Source organism: Mobula hypostoma, chromosome 3, assembly GCF_963921235.1.
Source record: "Mobula hypostoma chromosome 3, sMobHyp1.1, whole genome shotgun sequence".
In the NCBI taxonomy this organism is placed as follows: domain Eukaryota; kingdom Metazoa; phylum Chordata; class Chondrichthyes; order Myliobatiformes; family Myliobatidae; genus Mobula; species Mobula hypostoma.
The window spans coordinates 47,731,131-47,751,150 of NC_086099.1; the positions used below are offsets into that span (position 1 = coordinate 47,731,131).

General features: G+C 39.3%; 1 protein-coding gene across 2 annotated transcripts in view; it reads left to right on the plus strand.

The window, feature by feature from the left end:
* kif2a (kinesin family member 2a) overlaps positions 1 to 20,020 on the plus strand; it is a 127,019-nt gene that overhangs the window by 74,189 nt on the left and 32,810 nt on the right. For both annotated transcript variants that reach the window (XM_063042986.1, XM_063042987.1), the window contains exons 10-14: positions 13,221 to 13,311; positions 16,703 to 16,766; positions 16,892 to 16,983; positions 17,453 to 17,595; positions 18,618 to 18,822. In XM_063042986.1, the coding sequence (XP_062899056.1) occupies positions 13,221 to 13,311; positions 16,703 to 16,766; positions 16,892 to 16,983; positions 17,453 to 17,595; positions 18,618 to 18,822 (595 nt within the window). The remainder of the gene's footprint in view (positions 1 to 13,220; positions 13,312 to 16,702; positions 16,767 to 16,891; positions 16,984 to 17,452; positions 17,596 to 18,617; positions 18,823 to 20,020) is intronic.

The window sequence follows — 20,020 nt, forward strand, 5'->3', positions numbered from 1 at the left end:
TACTTATATAACCATATAACAATTACAGCACGGAAACAGGCCATTTCTGCCCTTCTAGTCCGTGCCGAATGCTACTCTCACCTCGTCCCACCGACCTGCACTCAGCCCATAACCCTCCATTACTTTCCTCTCCATATTCCTATCCAATTTAACTTTAAATGATAATATGGAACCTGCTTCTGACACTTCTACTGGAAGTTCGTTCAACACTTACTTCAAGCTCCTCTGTCCTCCCCGATAATTGACTTATCGCTATATTCATGGGAGGAAAATATGCGCTGTGTGTTTAATATTAAATTCGTTAGCTAAACCCTTTTAAAAACGAAATTGAGTGTATTGGCCACTTATTACCGATGTTCCGGTCGTGATTAACACCCCCCCCCCCCCCAACAGAATTGCCAAAAACGATTTGTAGAAAAATAATCAGCACGTGCACGCATGCGCAAGTCACACATGCGCACTGGTGCCCGTGCAAGGTTTCATGGTCATTGTAGTCTTTCTCTGGGTAAACACAACGTATTTGACTGCTACTCTTGCCCGTTGGCAACCATCCATCCCCCCTCCCCCGCCCCAGCAAGAATATTGTCAACATGAAACCGGTCCGCAGTGCAAAAAAGGTTAGGGGCCCCTGGACTACAGCATCAGAAGACCACAGTGGCCACTTTATTAGGTATCTTCTGAATGCATATTGCCTGTGCTTTACTGTTGCTAAATCTAACTCCTAGCTTCAACAGCCATGTGGAATTACTTTCATTGGTAATACATATTATTCAAGAATGCAGCTCTCTGTCACCTTTTGAAGTCAATTAGGATGGGCAGTGGCTAGGTTGAGTGAAATGAATGAATTGAAATGACACAAAAATCAAAAAGTTTGGTTCTTAGGTGTGTAGTGATGTGAATTGTTACCAATATCTTGCAATTTTTTCCCTTGAATCTACCCAGATTTCTGCTTTTTCACCCTTGTTAATATCATACCTTTTCATTCACGTGCATCTTCTCATACCCAACTCTCACATCATTTAAGGTGAATATGATGCTTTTACTCCTAATCTTTGCAAATCTCCCATCCATGCCCATTTCTTCATCCCTTCAATTGATTGGTTCATTATTGTCACATGTACTGAGATTCAGTGGAAAAAACTTTTTTGCATGCCATCAAAGAGAAGATCAAAACATAGATAAGTACTTCAAGGTAGTACAAAGAGAAAGCTAAACAATGCAACATAGAGAAGGCACAATGTAGGTTACAAAGTGCAAGGGCCATGACGAGCTAGACTGAGAGATCAAGCGCTCATCTCATTGCTACCATCAGAGAGGCGATACAGGAGCATACTATTTGAGGAACAGATTTTTCTTTTTGCCATCAGAGTTCTGAATGGACCATGATCCCATGAATACCACCACACATTTTGCTCACTTCTTGCACTAATTTTTAATATTTACTGTAACATAGTTTATTTTGTATTGCATTGTACAGTTGCTGCAAAACAGCATATTTCATGCCATTTTGATAATAAACCTGATTCTGATCTATATTGTATAAGGAACCTTAATAACAGGATAGAGTTAGTCCTTGAGCCTGGTGGCACATAATCTCAAGCATTTGCATTTTCTGCCTGATGGAAGGGAGCTCAAGAGTGTGGGGGATGGTTCTTGATCATCTTAGCTGCTTTCCAGAGGCAGTTATCTATCCAGAGGAGATAGCAGATATTTGTAGTAAGCACAAGGTTGTGATTGTGGGAGATTTTAATTTTCCACACATAGGCTGGGAAGCCCATATTGTAAAAGGGCTGGATGGTTTGGAGTTTGTAAAATGTGTGCAGGATAGTTTTTTGCAGCCATACATAGAGGTACCAACTAGAGAAGGGGCAGTGTTGGATCTCCTGTTAGAGAATGAGATAGGTCAGGTGACGGAGGTTTGTGTTGGGGAGCACTTCGGGTCCAGTGATCACAATGCCATTAGTTTCAATATAACTATGGTGAAGGATAGGTCTGGACCCAGGGTTGAGATTTTTGATTGGAGAAAGGCTAACTAATAAGTCTCCGGGTCCTGTCAGGATATTTCCTAGGACCTTGAGGGAAGTTAGTGTAGAAATAACAGGGGCTCTGACAAATATTTCAAATGTCATTAGAAATGGGGATGGTGCCGGAGGATTGGCGTATTGCTCATGTTGTTCCATTGTTTAAAAAGGGCCCCAAGAGTAAACCTAGCAATTATTGGCTTGTGAGTTTGACGTCAGTGGTGGGTGATGGAAAGTATTCTTAGAGATGGTATATATAATTATCTGGATAGACAGGGTCTGATTAGGAACAGTCAACATGGATTTGTGCGTGGAAGGTCATGTTTGACAAATCTTTTTGAATTTTTTTGAGGTTACTAGGAAAGTTGACAAGGGTAAAGCGGTGGATGTTGTCTATATGGACTTCAGTAAGGCCTTTGACAAGGTTCCACATGGAAGGTTAATTAGGAAGGTTCAATCATTAGGTATTAATATTGAAGTAGTAAAATAGATTCAGCAATGGCTGGATGGGAGACGCCAGAGAATAGTGGTGGATAACTGTCAGATTGGAGGCTGGTGACTAGTGGTTTGCCTCAGGGATCTGTACTGGGTCCAATGTTGTTTGTCATATACATTAATGATCTGGATGATGGGGTGGTAAATTGGATGAGTAAGTATGCAGATGATACTAAGATAGGTGGCGTTGTGGATAATGAAGTAGGTTTTCAAAGCTTGCAGAGAGATTTAGGCCAGAGTGGGCTGAAAGATGGCAGATGGAGTTTAATGCTGAAAAATGTGAGGTGCTACATTTTGGTAGGACTAATCAAAATGGGACATACATGGTAAATGGTAGGGCATTGAAGAATGCAGTAGAACAGAGGGATCTAGGAATAATGGTGCACAGTTTCCTGCAGGTGGAATCTCATGTGGATAGGGTGGTGAAGAAAGCTTTTGGTATGCTGGCCTTTATAAATCAGAGCATTGAGTATAGGAGTTGGGATGTAATGCTGAAATTGTACAAGGTATTGGTGAGGCGAAATTTGGAGTATTGTGTCAACAAAATAGAGAGAGTACAGAGAAGATTTACTAGAATGTTACCTGGGTTTCATCACCTAAGTTACAGAGAAAGATTGAACAAGTTGGGTTTTTATTCTTTGGAGCGTAGAAGGTTGAGGGGGGACTTGATAGAGGTATTTAAAATTATGAGGGGGATAGATAGAGTTGACATGGATAGGCTTTTTCCATTGAGAGTAGGGGAGATTCAAACAAGAGGACATGAATTGAGAGTTAAAGGGCAAAAGTTTAGGGGTAACATGAGGGGGAACTACTTTGCTCAGAGAGTGGTAGCTGTGTGGAATGAGCTTCCAGTAGAAGTGGTTGAGGCAGGTTCGATGTTGTCATTTAAAGTTAAATTGGATAGCTATATGGACAGGAAAGGAATGGAGGGTTATGGGCTGAGTGCAGGTTGGTGGGACTAGGTGAGAGTAAGTGTTCGGCACGGACTAGAAGGGCCGAGATGGCCTGTTTCCGTGCTGTAATTGTTATATGGTTATACAGTTGGAAGTGGAGACAGGTTCAATGGAGGGAGGTCTGTTTTCTCACAATTTATTGTAATTTCTTGCAGTCTTGGATAGAACAATTGCTGCACCTAGCTGTGATGCATCCTAATGGGTTGCTTTCTGTGGTGCATTTGTAAGGGAAAAAATTGTTGAGGGTCATTGGAGAATGTGATTAATTTCTTTAGTCTTTTAAGGAAATAAAGGTGCTGATATGGTTTCTTGGCCAAGGCATCATTGTGACTAGATGAGGAGAAATTATTGGTGATGTTTACACATAGAGACTTGATGGTCTGTGCCATTTCTACTGTATCTATTCCGTTGATACAAATAAGGGTGAATGCTCTGTCCCACAGCCTTGTTAATGATCAGATCTTTTATTTTGTTGATATTGAAGGGACAAGTTGTTGTGTTGATACCATGACATTACACTATAAAAAGTACATTTAAGCCCTCTTGAAGCACTAACATTCCTCAGCATTCTTAAGAGGCTCATGTAGGTACCAACGACATGGGTAGGAAGAGTGACAAGGTTCTTCAAAGTGAGTTTGAAGTTTAGTACCAAGTTAAAGGTATGCAAGATTGCTACCCATGCCACGTGCTAATGAGACCAGAAATAGGAAGATCGTGCAGTTTAACATGTTGCTAAAGAGTTGGTGTAGAAGGGAAGGGGTCAGATTTTTGGATCATTGGGCTCCCTTCTAGAGGAGCTGGGGACCTGTACAGTAGAGACAGCAGCTGAACTGGAGGGGGACTAATATCTAATGGGAAGGTTTGCTAGTGCTGCACAGAGAGGGGTTTAAATTAGAGTTGCAGGAGGATGGGAACTAGAGTACCAGAACAGATAGTAGAGACATGTTGTTAAGACATCAGACAAAGTCAGGAATCAAAAGGTTGAGCATGGTGTGACTAATGTTCTCAGCTGCGTATATTTCAATGCAAGAAGTATTGTAGGAAAGGCAGATGAGCTCAGGACATAGATCAACACGTGGAATTATATTGTAGCTATTAGGGAGACTTAGTTGCAGGAGGGGCAGGACCAGCAGCTCAATATTCCAAGGTTCCGTGACACAACTGGAGGGATTAAAGAGGAGGTGAGGTGTTACTAGACAGGGAAAATATCATGGCAGTACTCAGTCAGTAAAGACTGGAGAGCATGTCTAGTGAGGCTTTGTGGGTGGAAATGAGAAATAAAGGTATGATCACAGTAATAGGGCTATATTACGGACCACATAACAGTCTGCGGGATTTAGAGGAACAAATTTGCAGATAAATCGCAGACTGTTGCAAGAAACATAAGATGATTTTTAACTTTCCACATATTGACTGGGACTCCCATAAGTCAATTTGTAAAAGGACTAGATGGGATAGAGTTTGTCAAATGTTCTTAGGAACGTTTCCTTAATTAGTACATAGAAATCCCAACAAGAAACTGCGATACTTGGTCTCCTATTAGGGATTGAGGCACAGCAGTTTACTAACGTTTGCGTAGGGAAACACTTTGCATCTAATGATCATAATGCCATTTGTTTCAAATTAAATATGGAAAAATGATAGGTCTGGTCTGCAGCAACATAAATGGTGAAGGAGAAGTGGGGGTGGGGTGGGGGGCATTACCAGAAGTTTGAGAAATCAATGTTCATACTATCAGGTTGGAGTGTACCCAAATGGAATATAAGGTGTTGTTCCTCCAACCTAAGTGTGGCCTCATCACGACATGCTTCCAGCATCTGCAGATTCTGTCTTGTTTCTGGTCTGCAGGTTGAGATTCTGAATTGGAGAATGGCCAATTCTGATGGTATCAGAAAGGATCTGACAAATGTGGAATGGGACAGGTTGTTTTATGGCAAAGATGGACTTGGTAAGTGGGTGGCATTCAAAAGTGAAATTTTGAGATTACAAAGCTTGTATATGCCTGTCAGAATAAAAGGTAAATATAACAGTTGTAGGGAACCTTGGTTTTCAAGAGATATTGAGGCCCTGGTTAAGAAAAAAAAGATGGTATAGGCAGGTAGGATCAAATGAGGTGCTTGTGGAATTTAATAAATGTAAAAGAACACTCAAGAAAGAAATCAGGAGGGCTAAAAGAAGGCATGAGGTTGCCCAGCAGACAAGGTGAAGGAGAATCCTAAGGGATTCTACAGGCATGGTAAGCGCTAAAGGATTGCAAGGGACAAAATTTGTCATCTGGAAGATCAGAATAGTAATCTATACGTGGAGCCAAGAAAGATGGGGGTATCTTAAATAGATTTTTTGTATCTGTATTTACTTGGGAGATGGACGCAGAATCTATAGAAGTTAGGAAGTGCAGCAGTGAGGTCATGAACTTTATACGGATTATAGAGGAGGGGGTGTTTGTCTTGAGGCAAGTTAAGGTGGAAAAATCGCCATGGCCTGAGGTGTTCCCTCAGACCCATGTGGGATGCAAATACAGAAATTGCTGGGGCCCCAGCAGAAATATTTAAATCATCCTTAATGACAGTTGAGGTATGGGAGGATTGGAGGATAGCTAATGTTTTTCCATTGTTTAAGAAAGACTTTAAAAATAAACCAGGAAATTACAGGCCAGTGAGCCTGACATTAATAGTGGGAAACTTATTGGAAGGTATTCTAAGGGACCGGATATCTGAGTATGTGGATAGACAGGGACTGATTCTGGATAGTCAGTATGGCTTTGTGTGTGGTAGGTCATGTCTAACCAATCCAGAGTTTTTCAAGAATGTTACCAGGAAAGTTAATGAAAGCAAGACAATGGATGTTGTCTACATGGACTTTAGCAAGGAGTTTGACAAGGTCCCACATAGGTTGGTCAAGAAGGTTCAGTCACTTGGCATTCAAGATGAGGTAGTAAATTGGATTAGACATTGGCTTTGTGGGAGAAGCCTGAGAGTGGTAATAGACAGTTGCCTCTCTGACTGGAGAGCTGTGTCTGGTGGTGTGCCGCAGGGATCAGTGCTGGGTCCAATATTGTTTGTCATCTATATCAACAATCTGGATGATAATGTAATTAACTGGATCAGCATATTTGTGGATGACACCAAGATTGTGGCTTGCAGTAGGATCTGGACCAGCTGGAAAAATAGTAGATGGAATTTAATACAAACAAGTGTGTGGTGTCGCCCTTAGGGAGGACCAACCACAGCAGATTTTACACAGTGACTCAAAGGGCACTAAGGGGTGTGATAGAAGAAATGGATCTGGGAATACAGGTCCATAATTCATTGAAAATGGAGGCACAGGTAGATATGGTTGTAAAGAAAGCTTTTCGGCTATTGGCCTTCGTAAGTTAAAGTATTGAGTGTAGGAGATGGGATGTTATGTTGAAGTTATGTAAGATATTGATGAGGGGTAATTTAGAGTAGTGTGCAGTTTTGGTCATCTCCCTGCAGTAAAGATGTAAATAAGGTTGAAAGAGTACAGAGAAAATTTACAAGGATGTTGCTGGGGCTGGAGGACCTTAGTTGTAAGGAAAGACTGAAGAGTTAGGACTTTATTCCTTGAACATAGAAGATTTAAGGGGAGATTTGATCAAGGTACAGATGCAAGAAAATGTTTATGAATCTTTAGCAATTACCTGGTTTTCTGCATTAATTGCTCATAAAGTGTGGTTTGAGCTTCATCTCAGACATGATAATAGACAAAATCTGCCTAAATTAATAACACACAAACAATTGTACTTCTTGTCAATACTGACTACACCATTTAAACAATCACAGTCTAGTTTCAGAAAAGGATGAGAACCTCTGGGGTAATGCCTTCAACAAAAGTTATTTGGGGTCAGGTGCTTCAATCAATAAGATAAGATTGGAGGTGTGGGTTGTAGAGGTGCCCGGCCATATTTTTTTTTAAAGAAGGGCACAGTTTACTGACAGAGCCTGCTCTTCTCAAGAAATATCTGTATATGTACACCATGTCTTGATCAAAACTACTTTCAGAGGAGCTTAGAAGAAGAATTTTAGAGATGCATGAAACTGGAAAAGGCTACAAAAGCATTTCTAAAGACCTTAGTGTTCGTCAGTTCAGGGTAAGAGAAATTGTCTGCAAATGGAGGAAATCCAGTACTGTTGGAACTCACCCTAGGAATTGGCATCCTGCAAAGATCAGAACGAGTGGCAGAACGTGCAATGCTGACGGTGGTGAAAAAGAACCCAAGGATATCAGCAAAAGACCTGCAGAAATCTCTAGGCCATGCTAACGTCTCTGTTCACATATTCACTATAAGAAAACACTGAACAAGAATAGTGTTCATGAAGGACAGCATGGAGGGAAACCACTGCTCTCCAAAAAAATATTGCTGTAAGGCTCAAGTTTGCAAAAGACCACCTGGATGTTCCACAATGTTTCTGGGGCACTGTTCTGTGGACAGATGAGACAGAAGTTGAGCAACAGCAACCAAATGCTGGAGGAACTCAGCAGACCAGGCAGCATCTATGGAAAAGAGTACGGTTGATGCTTCAGGCTGAAACCCTTTGGCAAGACTGGAGAAAAAAAGCCGAGGAGTTGATTTAAAAGGTGGGGGGAGGAGAGAGAAACACAAGGTGATAAGTGAAACCTGGAGGTGGGAGGGGGGGGTTAAGATGAAGTAAACAGTTGGGAAGTTGATCAGTGAAAGAGACAGAAGGCCATGGAAGAAAGAAGGGGGAGGAGCACCAGAGGGATGCGATGGATGGGCATGGAGATAAGGTAAGAGAGGGGAAAGGGGTGGGAAATGATGAAGGGAGGGTGGGGGCTATTACTCAAGTTCGAGAAATCATGCCATCAGATTGGCGACTACCCAAACAGAATATAAGGTGGTGTTCCTCCAACCTAAGTGTCACCTCATCACGACAGTCCTGCCGAAGGGTTTCAGCCTGAAACTTCGACTGTACTCTCTGCCATCGATGCTGCCTGGCCTGCTGAGTTCCTCCAGCATTTTGTGTGTGTTCCTCGGATTTCCAGCATTTGCAGATTTTCTTTTGTTTTGAGACAAAAGTTGAATTTCTGGCAGAAATACACTCCGCTATGTCTGGAGGGAAAAGGGCACTGCACACAAACACCAAAACCTCGTCGCAGCTGTGAAGCATGGTGGAACAAGCATCATGGCTTGGGGCTGCTTTGCTACCTCAGGTCCTGGACAGCTTTTAATCGTTGAGGGAAGAATGAATTCAAAATTGTCTCTAGACATTTCATAGAATGCCAGGGTAGCGGTCCGTCACCTGAAGCTTAATAGGAATCAGATGATGCAACAAGACAATGATCCGAAACACACAATCAACAATAGAATGGTTTAAATAGAAGGAAGTTTGTGTTTTGGAATGGCCAAGTCAGAGTCCAGACCTTAAACCAATTGAGATGCTATGGCATGTCCTGAAGAGGGCTGTTCATGCAAGGTATTCCAGAAATATTAATGAACTGAAACAGTTTTCTGTGGAGGAATGGTCTAAGATTCCTCCTTGTTGTTGTGCAAGTCTGATCAGTATCTACAGGAAACATTTGGTGGAGGTTATTGCTGCTAAAGGACGTTGTACCAGTTTCTAAATACAGTGTTCATGTACTTTTTCCAGCCTGGACTGTGAATGATTTAAACGATGTGTTCAATAAAGATGTGAAAATTACAATTTGCTTGTGTGTTATTAGTTTTAGCAGAATGTGTTTGTCTATTGTTGTGACTTCGATTAAGATTAGAGCACATTTTATAAGTAATTAAGGCAGAAAACTGGGTAATTTCAAAAGGTTCACAAACTTTTACTTGCAACTGTATATAAAATTAAGAGGGGTATAGATAGGCTTTCGATCGCTGAAATTGGGTGGGACTACATCTAGAGGTAATGGATTAAGGGTGAAAGGTGAATAGTTTAAGGGGAATGTGAGGGAAAATGCCTTCACTCAGAGTCAAGAATGTGTGGAACGGGCTGCCAGTGCAAGTGGTGCATGAAAGCTTGATTTCAACATTTTAAAAAAGTTTGGATAGGTACATTGATGGGAGGGGTATGGGTGGTTGTGGTTGTGCAGGTTGATGGGACTGGACAGTTTAAATAGTTTGTCATGGACTAGATGGGCAGAAGGGCCTGTTTCTGTGCTGTACTTTTCTTTGATGCTATTACTCTAACATTCCCATATACCCTCTTGTAATACTGAGGGCCAGACCATAGCACAGCAAGCAATACTTCACAGTGACAGTAAACTGGATTTATTCCTGATATTCAGGTTTGTGTGTGGATTTATCATGTTCTCTTTGTCATCAGATAGGATTTTTCTGTGTATTAATGGCTTCCTCTGCATTCCTAAGATGTACAGTATTAGAAGAAATTTGAACAATTTTAGAATCACATGAGATCCATTCCAGAACCTCATCTCTCCCTTAAGTTACAATTTTTCTTTTCTGGTCTTAAATCGCTTAACAGTTCAGAAACATTTTTAACTTCAACATTTTTAAACCATAGTGCAATTTTATTTATGCTTTTGTGTTGCTCCACAGCTCTCAGAATGCATCAACATACGTATTTTCTTTAGGACTCATGACCATTTTGGTGCTATTTTACTTAATGTTCCAAAAACATATAATTATATCATCAAGGCTGCAGTTGATGCCCATTTCTAATCATTAAGATTAGAATGCACAGCTCTTCCTGAACTGCTTTGTGGTGGTGATGCACTACTCTTTATAAGCAATTTATACTCCATTCTCTTTGCCATGTGATGGAGGATAATTACTAGATTATCATGTTCCTACATTGTTATATTGTGTTTTTATGTGGTTAAGATTATAGGGAAGAGGATATGTTGACTAACCTCATTTGCAAGGGAGCAGAAGAAAAGCACTCAAAAAGAGAGGCAAAAAGAATGTTGGAAGTGCTTAGTAGCTCAGGTGCATCAGTTAGGTACAGGAACAGCTGATGTTTGGGTCAATGTCAGAAGGGGAGGCTTAAAGCCAGCAAGAACTGGGTCATAGGAAAAGTACTATGATTTTTTATTTGATAAAGCAGATAAAGTACAGGTACATGGCTCCTACACCAATCTTTTATTGGTTCAATTTAATGTCAGAGAATATATATAGCATCCTTCCTCTTCACAGACATCCATGAAACAGAGTGAAAAAACCTTAAAGAATAAATGACAGAGAAACGTTAGAACCCCAAAGCTTCCTTCCCCTTCCATGCGACAGCAAAAGCATCCTGTCCCCTCCCCCTCTCCCCACTTACTCCAGCAAAAGCATCACTCTCCCCCCTACTCCCCACCATGCAAAAGAAAGCCCCCAGAGACCAAGATCTGGAGTCCAACAAAAACTACTGTTCATCCCAACACTTCAACATCTCAACAGGCCCTCTCTCGCACTGAAGAGGAGAGAGAGATATTGCTCTTCCCACAGCGAGACAGGAGGCCAACAGCTTGCTGTTTTGATGTTACAGTCTGCAGCGTCACTTATTAGAGTTCCCCTGGCTTGAGAATCATCTCTCACCATTGATAGAGACTGCTCGGTGCAGAGGCCTTTGACAGCCGCTCCCACTGTCTCGATGTTTCGATCTCCGGTGATGCATCAGTAGGCAACATCAACGAAGAACCGGTCATCCTCAGCGCCACACCCCAAAGGTCCATGTCTTCCAATCTGCTTCTGGAGATCCCAAAATGCCAGGTCGCTTGGCGAGTTCTGAAGAGCAAGATCCCACCACTTGTGAAGAACATACTTCGGGTGCAGCCATAAATCCTGGACTCCGACAGGACCTCGGTTGTCTTGAAAAGGAGAGACATGAGAATAAATTTAAACCGTTTCGCAGAGAACCAGAAGAAGTCACCCAGGTCTGCAAAACCCTCTGGCACTATCTTTTGCTCCTCTCACAAGTTTTCATGTAACTTGTTCATTTCTTGTCCCAAGCATTTTTTGTTTTTGTTTTTCACTATTTCTCCGTGTTACCAAACTTACATACTCCTTTCCCCTTTCTCTAAGGTTATTTACCATCTCATTTTGCAGTATTTCAGTTTTCAGTGAACAGTACCATTCTGGTAGAATTTGAAAAAATCATTGAGGTTACTTCTGTGATCCTCTCCACAGAAAATATCTAACCTATTAGCAGGGAAAGCTGGGGATTGCTTTAATACAGATTCAGATAACTTAAGATAGAACTCTTTCTCTTCCAACAAAGCCTAGGCTTTTGAATATTTCCAGCCTTTATTATTTTTATTTTAGATTTCAAACATGTGCCTTTTTCTTTGATTTGAGTGTCGGTAGAGTCTTGGGCAAAAATATTACAATAGGAAACTTGTTTTGACTATGGAAACAAAACATCTCAGATTCTAAAGGCAATAAATTTCTTGAAGGTATCTTAGACTATTCGGGCAAGATTTCTGAAACAATGTATTTTTAAGCCATTAGAAACATGTTGTATAGGAATTAGTATTCAATAATGAATTGTAAAGAATTATCTAAAACTAAAGAATCTTTGTAACATACTTGAATTCTGCATTTGTGAGGTAGAAAAATGAATCATAAACTATCAGAGAAAATAGAAAGAAGTTATTTGCTATGGTAGTTAAAAGCAGGAGAGATAACCTTGAAGTTAGAACAAGTCTATTCTAAAATGAAGCACTGCAAGCAGTGGAAATCTGGAGTGCATAATTCAGACAATTGTTGAAACCCATTAATTTGAAAATTCCATATCTTAAGGATCTTGGCTCTTCATTAGGTAACGTTATTAAACAATATTGGGTACTGCAGATAAATGGAATTAAGGCATAAATGAACCGTCATTTAGTTTAGTAAGAGGACCAGCACTAGTGACTGAGTGGGGCAGTCGTGTTCCTGAAGGAAAAGTGAGAAATGTTTTCGGTAATGACAGAGGCAAAAAAAAAGTCTGAAAAATTTGCAAATTGAAGGTGCAGAGTAAATTGATCCCAGCAGGTAATGTATTTTGTTTCAGTTTTGAAAAAGCTAGAGGAGATCTTGGGTGTGCCAGACTATAATTGGACTTGTATTTTAAGTTTTATTCAGTGTTTTCATTTTTTTTGTAAAGTACATCAATTGTACTGTCATTGGATTGCAACAAAAATTAGAAAATGTTCTAAAATGGCTTGTAACCATCAGTATAGGATAATTTATTGTTCACATGTTATTTTATTGTCACGTAAAGTTTGTGTGTGGAACTGACTAATGTATGCGTATCTATGCTCCTGTTACTTGTGGCCTTAACTTCTCCGATGTACTTAAATTTGGTTTTATGGAGAATTGCCTCTTCCATTCTACATAGTGTATTGGCCATATTCAACTTTTCATCCATCGCCCTGTTTTAAAGTGCTGATGCTTGTTGTCAGTTCTGTATTCAATCCTCACCATTTATAAAGCTATTACAAAACAAAATATATTACTTCTACATTACAAGATTACTTTATAAAACTGCTTATGTAATATCTCTTAGAATTAAAGTGATATCCCTAGAATCCTTCCAGCTGTGGTATCTTGTTCCAGCAGCTGTCCATGACTATAACCTCTGGAATTCCCTCCTTCATCTGTCCCTCTTTTTTTCAAGGCACGTTTTTTAAAAAAAAGCAACTAATTTCTTTGACCGTCGCCCTAGGTAGATCATTATCAAGCATTGTATGAAAAAGTTTCTACAATGAAGTTTGAGACACTGTTGTTGATAAACTGAAGAATTTTTGACTGCACACTTGTAATTTTATTTTTGGTCTTTAGGTTTACAGCTAGACCTCTGGTAGAAACAATATTTGATAGAGGAATGGCAACTTGCTTTGCTTATGGTCAGACTGGAAGTGGAAAGACACATGTAAGTAATCCATTTTTTCCCCTACAGTTTTAAAATAATTGCATGGTTCAGTTGCATAGGAGAAATAAAAATCTAATTAGATCCTGGAGAAATGTGCTTATCTTTTATCTTCGTATTCAATGTGAATTTATTTTACTTGGCTATTCTGCAGTACTGGATTCAGCAACGTTGCACATCTTATGAGTGATGTTACCTTTCATTATCTGTTTCTTCATCTTCATTTGTAAAGATCCAGTTATTTATTTCCCTCCCTAATTACCCTTGGGTATTGGTGAGCATTGTCCTAAACCACTGCAGTCCTTCATGTGAAAGTGTTTTCAAAGAGCTAATTAATAGTGAGTTGCCTGTTTTGGATAAGCAATGTATTTCTTGGCTGGGAAGGGAGGACTTGAAAGGGAACCTCCCAGGTGTTGGTACTCCCCCCATGTGTCTACTACTCTCATCTTTCTCAGTGGTAGAGATCACAGGTTTGAGTGGTCACGTGGAGTAGTCAAGGTGAGTAATTGCAGTGCATTTTGTAAGTGTTGTACAGCTAGTGAAAGTTATACTTTCAGCCAAACAGGCCCTTTTGCTCTGGATGGTGCCAAGATTCTTAAGAGCGTTTGGAACCACACTCGTATAAGCAGGTATACAGTGATCCAACCCACTTGTAGATGCTAGAAAGGTTGCTGAGTTTGGAGGTCGAAGACCCTGGGTTGACATGTCTGGAAGTCAGCTGCCCGACGACTGAGAGTCCAGGTGAAGGATGGGAGAATCCAGGGCCAAGGAATCTGGAGGTGGCCTGTGCTGGAGTTGGAGGCCTGTCTGTGTGTGAATGGATGGAAGGTGGGAAAGGAGCTTGTTTTGCTGTTTCATTTTGTTTTGTTACTGTTGCTGTGGTTGCTTGTGTTGCTTTGCTGAACGTTGTGGGCTTGCTGTGTTAGCGATGGAATGTGTAGCAATACTTGCAGGCTGCCCAAGAAGAACATCCCTAGGTTGTATTGGTTGTTAATGCAAAATAAGCATTTCACTGCATTTTTGGATGTATATGTGATAAATAAATGAGTCTGAATCAACTCAGGTTATCCGGTTTTAGACCTTCTCTTCTATCCATGGTGTTTGTGTGACAGTTCAGTTGAGTTTCTGGTCATTGGTGATCCCTTAAGGATATTGATGATGGAGCTTAGTGTTAGTAGTACCATTGAATGCCAGGATGCTGCTTAGTCTCTGTCTCATTGAAGATGCTTATACCGTTGGAAATTTTCAAGTCGCATATGGTACATCTCTGTGTTATGGCCAATCATGTATTGGAAAATCATCCTTGCAGAATTCAGAAATCACTATCAGAAATTTGAGATACAGAATAAAGTTGCCTCTTGCATAACTTTGTGGTGTTAAAAGTAAATAAACACTTCATTTCAACTTGTTCTTGAAAGTATGCATGCATCCTTCTGGGAAGGATGTGAATGGTTTGGAGAGGGTGCAGAATAAATGTATCTGCCTGGGTTAGAAAGCATATCCTATGAGAAGAGATTGTACGAACTTGGATTGTTTCCTGTGGAGCTGTGGAGGCTGAGGGAAGACCTGATAGAAATTTATAAAATTATGGGAGGCATGGTTAAGAGTAGATGGTTGGCATATTTTTTTCCCCCAGGGTCAAAATGTCTAATTCCAGAGGGCATGCGTTTAAGTGAGAGGAGGTAAGTTCAAAGATGCTGTGTGGGGCGAGTTTTTTACACAGAGAGTGGGGGTGCCTAGACTGTGTTGCCAGAGGTGGTACTGGAGACAAATAAGGAAAGGTTGCCATAGATGCTGCCTGGCAGGCTGAGTCCCTTCAGCATTTTATATATGTTAGTCTGGATTTGCAGCATCTGCAGAATCTCTTGTGTTCGTGTATGGCTTGTACTATTGTTCATTGCCTGTTTAGTTTCCTTGAAGGAAACATTTTTTAATAAAAAATATTTCCTTAACCACTGATAATCAAATAAGTTGCAGACCAGCTGTCCATAAGTATTTCCTCAATTTTCTTCAGAGGCATAATATTTCTCAAATTCTCACTTTAATGCTTTTTTCTTTACACTGCCTTAATAGTTTTGTAGTTGCCACAGGGGTTGGGAGAGGCAGGGAGAACACATGAATCTGAAGCCCATTGAGCAACAATTTGAACCTCATCCACATGCTGATGAAATCAAATTATAAAGACATTGCAATTTAGCATGATTGTAGAATGTCACACATGGGAAAAAAATCTAAACTGTATGCTCAATTAATTATGTGGGGTGATTGATAAGTTCATGGCCTAAGGTAGGAGGAATCAATTTTAGAAATCTAGCACATTTATTTTTCAACATGGTCTCCTCCTACATTTACACACTTAGTCCAGTGGTCGTGGAGCATACGGATCCTTTCTTTGTAGAAGTCGGCGTCTTGGACCTCCAGAGAGTGGTCTACAGCAGAGTTCGTGGCCTAAGGTAGAAGGAGATGAGTCATTAACTTCAAACTTTCTGCATAATGAGAGCTGTATAACTCATCTCCTTCTACGTTAGGCCACAAACATCAATCACCCCTGCTGTAGACCACTTTCTGGAGGCCCAAGACGCCGACTTCTACAAAGAAGGGATCCGTATGCTCCATGACCGCTGGACTAAGTGTGTAAATGTAGGAGGGGAGTATGTTGAAAAATAAATGTGCTAGGTTTTCTAAAATTGTCTCCTTCTACCTTAGGCCATGAACTTATCAATCACCCCTCGTATGTGACAGGTTATGCATATTATGGAGCAACTAGGTAATTGTTTGATAATGTGTATAACAAGATAAAGTCATTAAATAAGCCACATGCCTTTTTGGATCGTAAATAATGGGGCTTGGGGTTTGAGTGGAGTAATTATAAAACTTGATGCTAAAACACACTCAGACAGCAGTTTGATGCTTAGAAGTAATGAAAGTCATAAACCACGTACATTTACGTGGATTATATTAGGTGTGGAAAAATAACAATTTTGAACAAGCTGGTAATAAAGTGACAACTTCCAGTAGAATTGAAAAGATAGCCAATTGAATAGAATATATTTTAAAAACATTATAAAGGGAGAAAGATTGTACTTTCATTACAGAAGATTTATTTTATATAAGAACATTATTTTTAAAAAGGACATTAATGACTGAGGAGCATATCGGTATGGGGATGCAAAATCTGAAACATTGCATCAAATTAAACAGCAATACGGTAAGAGAATCTTGAATTTAAATAACGTAAACTGTAATAAAATTGTTGTCAGTCACTTCCACATGCATTTGTAGTAACTTCTCCCAAAGAAAAATGCTGCAATTTAGCATAGATTTCATTTCACAAATGTACCTTTGATGTTTAAATTCCTCTACCCAATTATTTTTTTCCTGATTTGGTTTTTAGACTATGGGTGGTGACTTCACTGGAAAAAATCAGGATTGTTCTAAGGGAATTTATGCATTAGCAGGTAAATATTTTAACGTAATTTTACATAAGTCATATACTTTAATGTCAAAGCAATATTGTTTTAAATGTTACTGATTTAATGTTCCTTCTTCATTTGAATTTTACTATTTATTTTCATCTTTACAGCCCGGGATGTTTTTCTAATGTTAAAGAAACCAAATTACAGAAAAATAGAACTCCAAGTGTTTGCAACATTTTTTGAAATTTACAGTGGCAAGGTAAATGAGCTTTTTCAAATTTCAGTAAGTTCTTGACACATTTGATAATTCCCAACTGAAAGACTTTTTGTTTCAGAACATGACTACTCTTATCTATATATATTTTGAACTTCCACTTTAACAGGAATATTAATTATATTGAAAAATGTAGACCAAACAGCTCCTGAGACTGTTTCACAGTTCCATAAACTCATGACTTCATTAGTGCTTTGACTTCAGCTGTATTTTCTTGTTTGACCCCTTATTCCACTGTTGATCTATTTATTTTAGCTAAATCCTGCTTGTTCCACCTTTTGAATACTCTTAATGATTCAGCATCCATTGTCTTTTTTGCCAAAAAAAAATGGCTGTTCATCAGATTTTTTTCATATACAGTGCTGTTTTAATTTGAATAATTTCAGCAGAATTGATCAATTTCAGTTAACCGTCTCTACAGTTAATAATTTATCTGGTGCATTGTATTATCCAGGTATTCGACTTACTTAATAGAAAAGCTAAGCTAAGAGTGCTGGAAGATGGTAAGCAACAGGTTCAGGTAGTGGGACTTTCAGAGCGAGATGTTAAATGTACAGAAGATGTATTGAAACTAATTGAAGCTGGTAATAGCTGCAGGTGAGTCATCCTTGCATGCATTATTTTTGTATTTTATACATGTTGAACTTCTTCATGGAAGTAAAATATTTCAAAACATGAAAATCATTTTTGTACATAAAGCTGCTTATTATCAAATTTAGAAACAGGCAAAATAAAATTTGTGTCCAGTTTTTCCTTGGCAGTCTACATATTGGGATGCTTTTGAAAGGGTGCCTGTATGGAAGTTTGATCACTGGGCTTACTAGGTTTTTAATGTGTATCTGTATGACCTTGAGAAGAAGATAAAATAAATGCTCAAAATAAAATGTTTTGATGTAAGCTTGTACCTGAAAATGTAATATTGATCCTGGGTATTACCAACAAGTTTATTTACTCAAGCAAAGGACTTCCAGATACATGAAAATTTTAATGATCAATTTATTGACTAGTAGAAAGAGCTAGATTATTTATTGTAAAGACTTTACATGTATAGTGAAATGAAAGTCTATGGGTTTTAGCTCTTTACTGCAGTTGAGCTAATTTGATGCGAAATCTTGTCTTGCCAAAGTTTGTCCAGCAGTTGTAGATTTATAGGCCTTCCTCAACCAGTCATTGCAGACAATACTCCTTTTTGAATTTTATAAATATTTTGTTCCCATTCATTTGTATTGTAGCTTTTTTTTAAAAAAAAGAATATAATTCAGTGACAGTTATTACTCCTCAACCATCAGGCTCTTGAACCAGAGGGGTTACCTTCAGTCACCCCAACACTGAACTGATTCCACAACCTACGCACTCACTTTTACGGAGCTTTCAGTGTGTTCTTAATATTTATTGCTTATTTTTTATTATTATTAATCTTTGTTTTTGCAGTTTGTTGTCTTTTGCACATTGGTTGTCTCGTGCAGGTATTCATTGATTCTGTTTTTTTTGTATTTACTGTGCATGCCCACAAGTACTTTGATAAATTTACCTTGAACTTTTAAATGATGCTATTTGTCATAATGCGATAAGTTTTGCAAATATTCTTTAATTTAGTATTTGTTTCAATATCCTTTTAGAACATCTGGTCAGACTTCTGCAAATGCTCACTCTTCAAGAAGCCATGCAGTTTTCCAGATAATTCTTCGCAGAAAAGGGAAAATGCATGGAAAATTTTCTTTAATAGACCTGGCTGGAAATGAAAGGGGTGCAGACACCTCCAGTGCAGATCGACAGACGCGACTTGAAGGGGCTGAAATTAACAAGAGTCTTTTAGCACTCAAGGTAATGCAAAGAAACAACTTTTATCTTTATTATAGGTCCATATAAATCATGGCTACCTATCAGATATTTTGTAAGCCAGCTGTAGTGATTGTAAGCTTTTATTTGAACTTTTTGGATGGTGAAAATTACCAGCACAGGGTACCAAATTTTCGGCTAACCTCACTTAACAGTTCTTGATCTAAAACTTTGTAGGTTATAGATTTTCAAATGCTTCTCTAGATGTTTACTTAAAGCCAGGATTTCTTTGTTATTTGGGTTAAAAAAAACCCTGAAATCCCCTCTAATTATCCTATTAACACAAATTTCAGCTCCTGAGATTTTTACACCTCTTCTATTCCCCACTCTGGCCTCTAAACTCTTCTCCTTACCTGCCTGTCACCTCCCCTTGGTGCCATGGTGCCCGTCTCCTTTCCTTTCTCCCATGGTCCACCCTCCTCTCCCATCAGATTCCTTTTTCTCCAGCTCCTTTACTTGTCCCACCTACCTGGTTTCACTTACCACCTCCTAGCTAGCCCTCCTTTCCCTCTCTCCCCCCCCCCGACCTTTTTATTCTGGCATCTTTCCCCTTCCTTTCCAGTCATGAAGAAAGGTCTTGACCCGAAACGTTGACTGTTTATTCATTTCCATAAATGGCCTGACCTGCTGAGTTCCTCCAGCATTTTGTGTGTGTTGTTCTAGATTTCCAGCATTTGCAGAATCTCTTGTGTTTACCTTCATTCTGAGTTTAAATTTAAAAGGCATTTAGACAGGCATATGAACATTCAAGGAATGAAGTGCCGTAGACCATGTAGAGGAAGATGGGAATAGTCTAAATTGGCAAGGACATTGTAGGTGTAAGGGCCTATTCCTTTGCGGTTCTGTATCCTATTTCTAATACTTTACATTCTTCCACCTGAACATCAAGATCTATATCATTTTACCTTTTATGTTAAGAGATTTATAGTGTTTATTTGGAGACAGCAGCCAGAGAACTGGAAATGAATACTAATGAATTGATCCACTTGACCTGAAACAGGAGTGTGTGGGCCATGGCAGTCAAAGCTCAAACTGGGCACATCACCTGATGATGAAAGTGTTTATTAAAATTATACACTTTTTTCTGTTTCTTCCCTTTGCTTTACTCTCTGATATGGCCTCAATTATTCACTTTTCCTTTACATATTTATAAAACATCTGAGTTCATTCCTTAATTTTAACC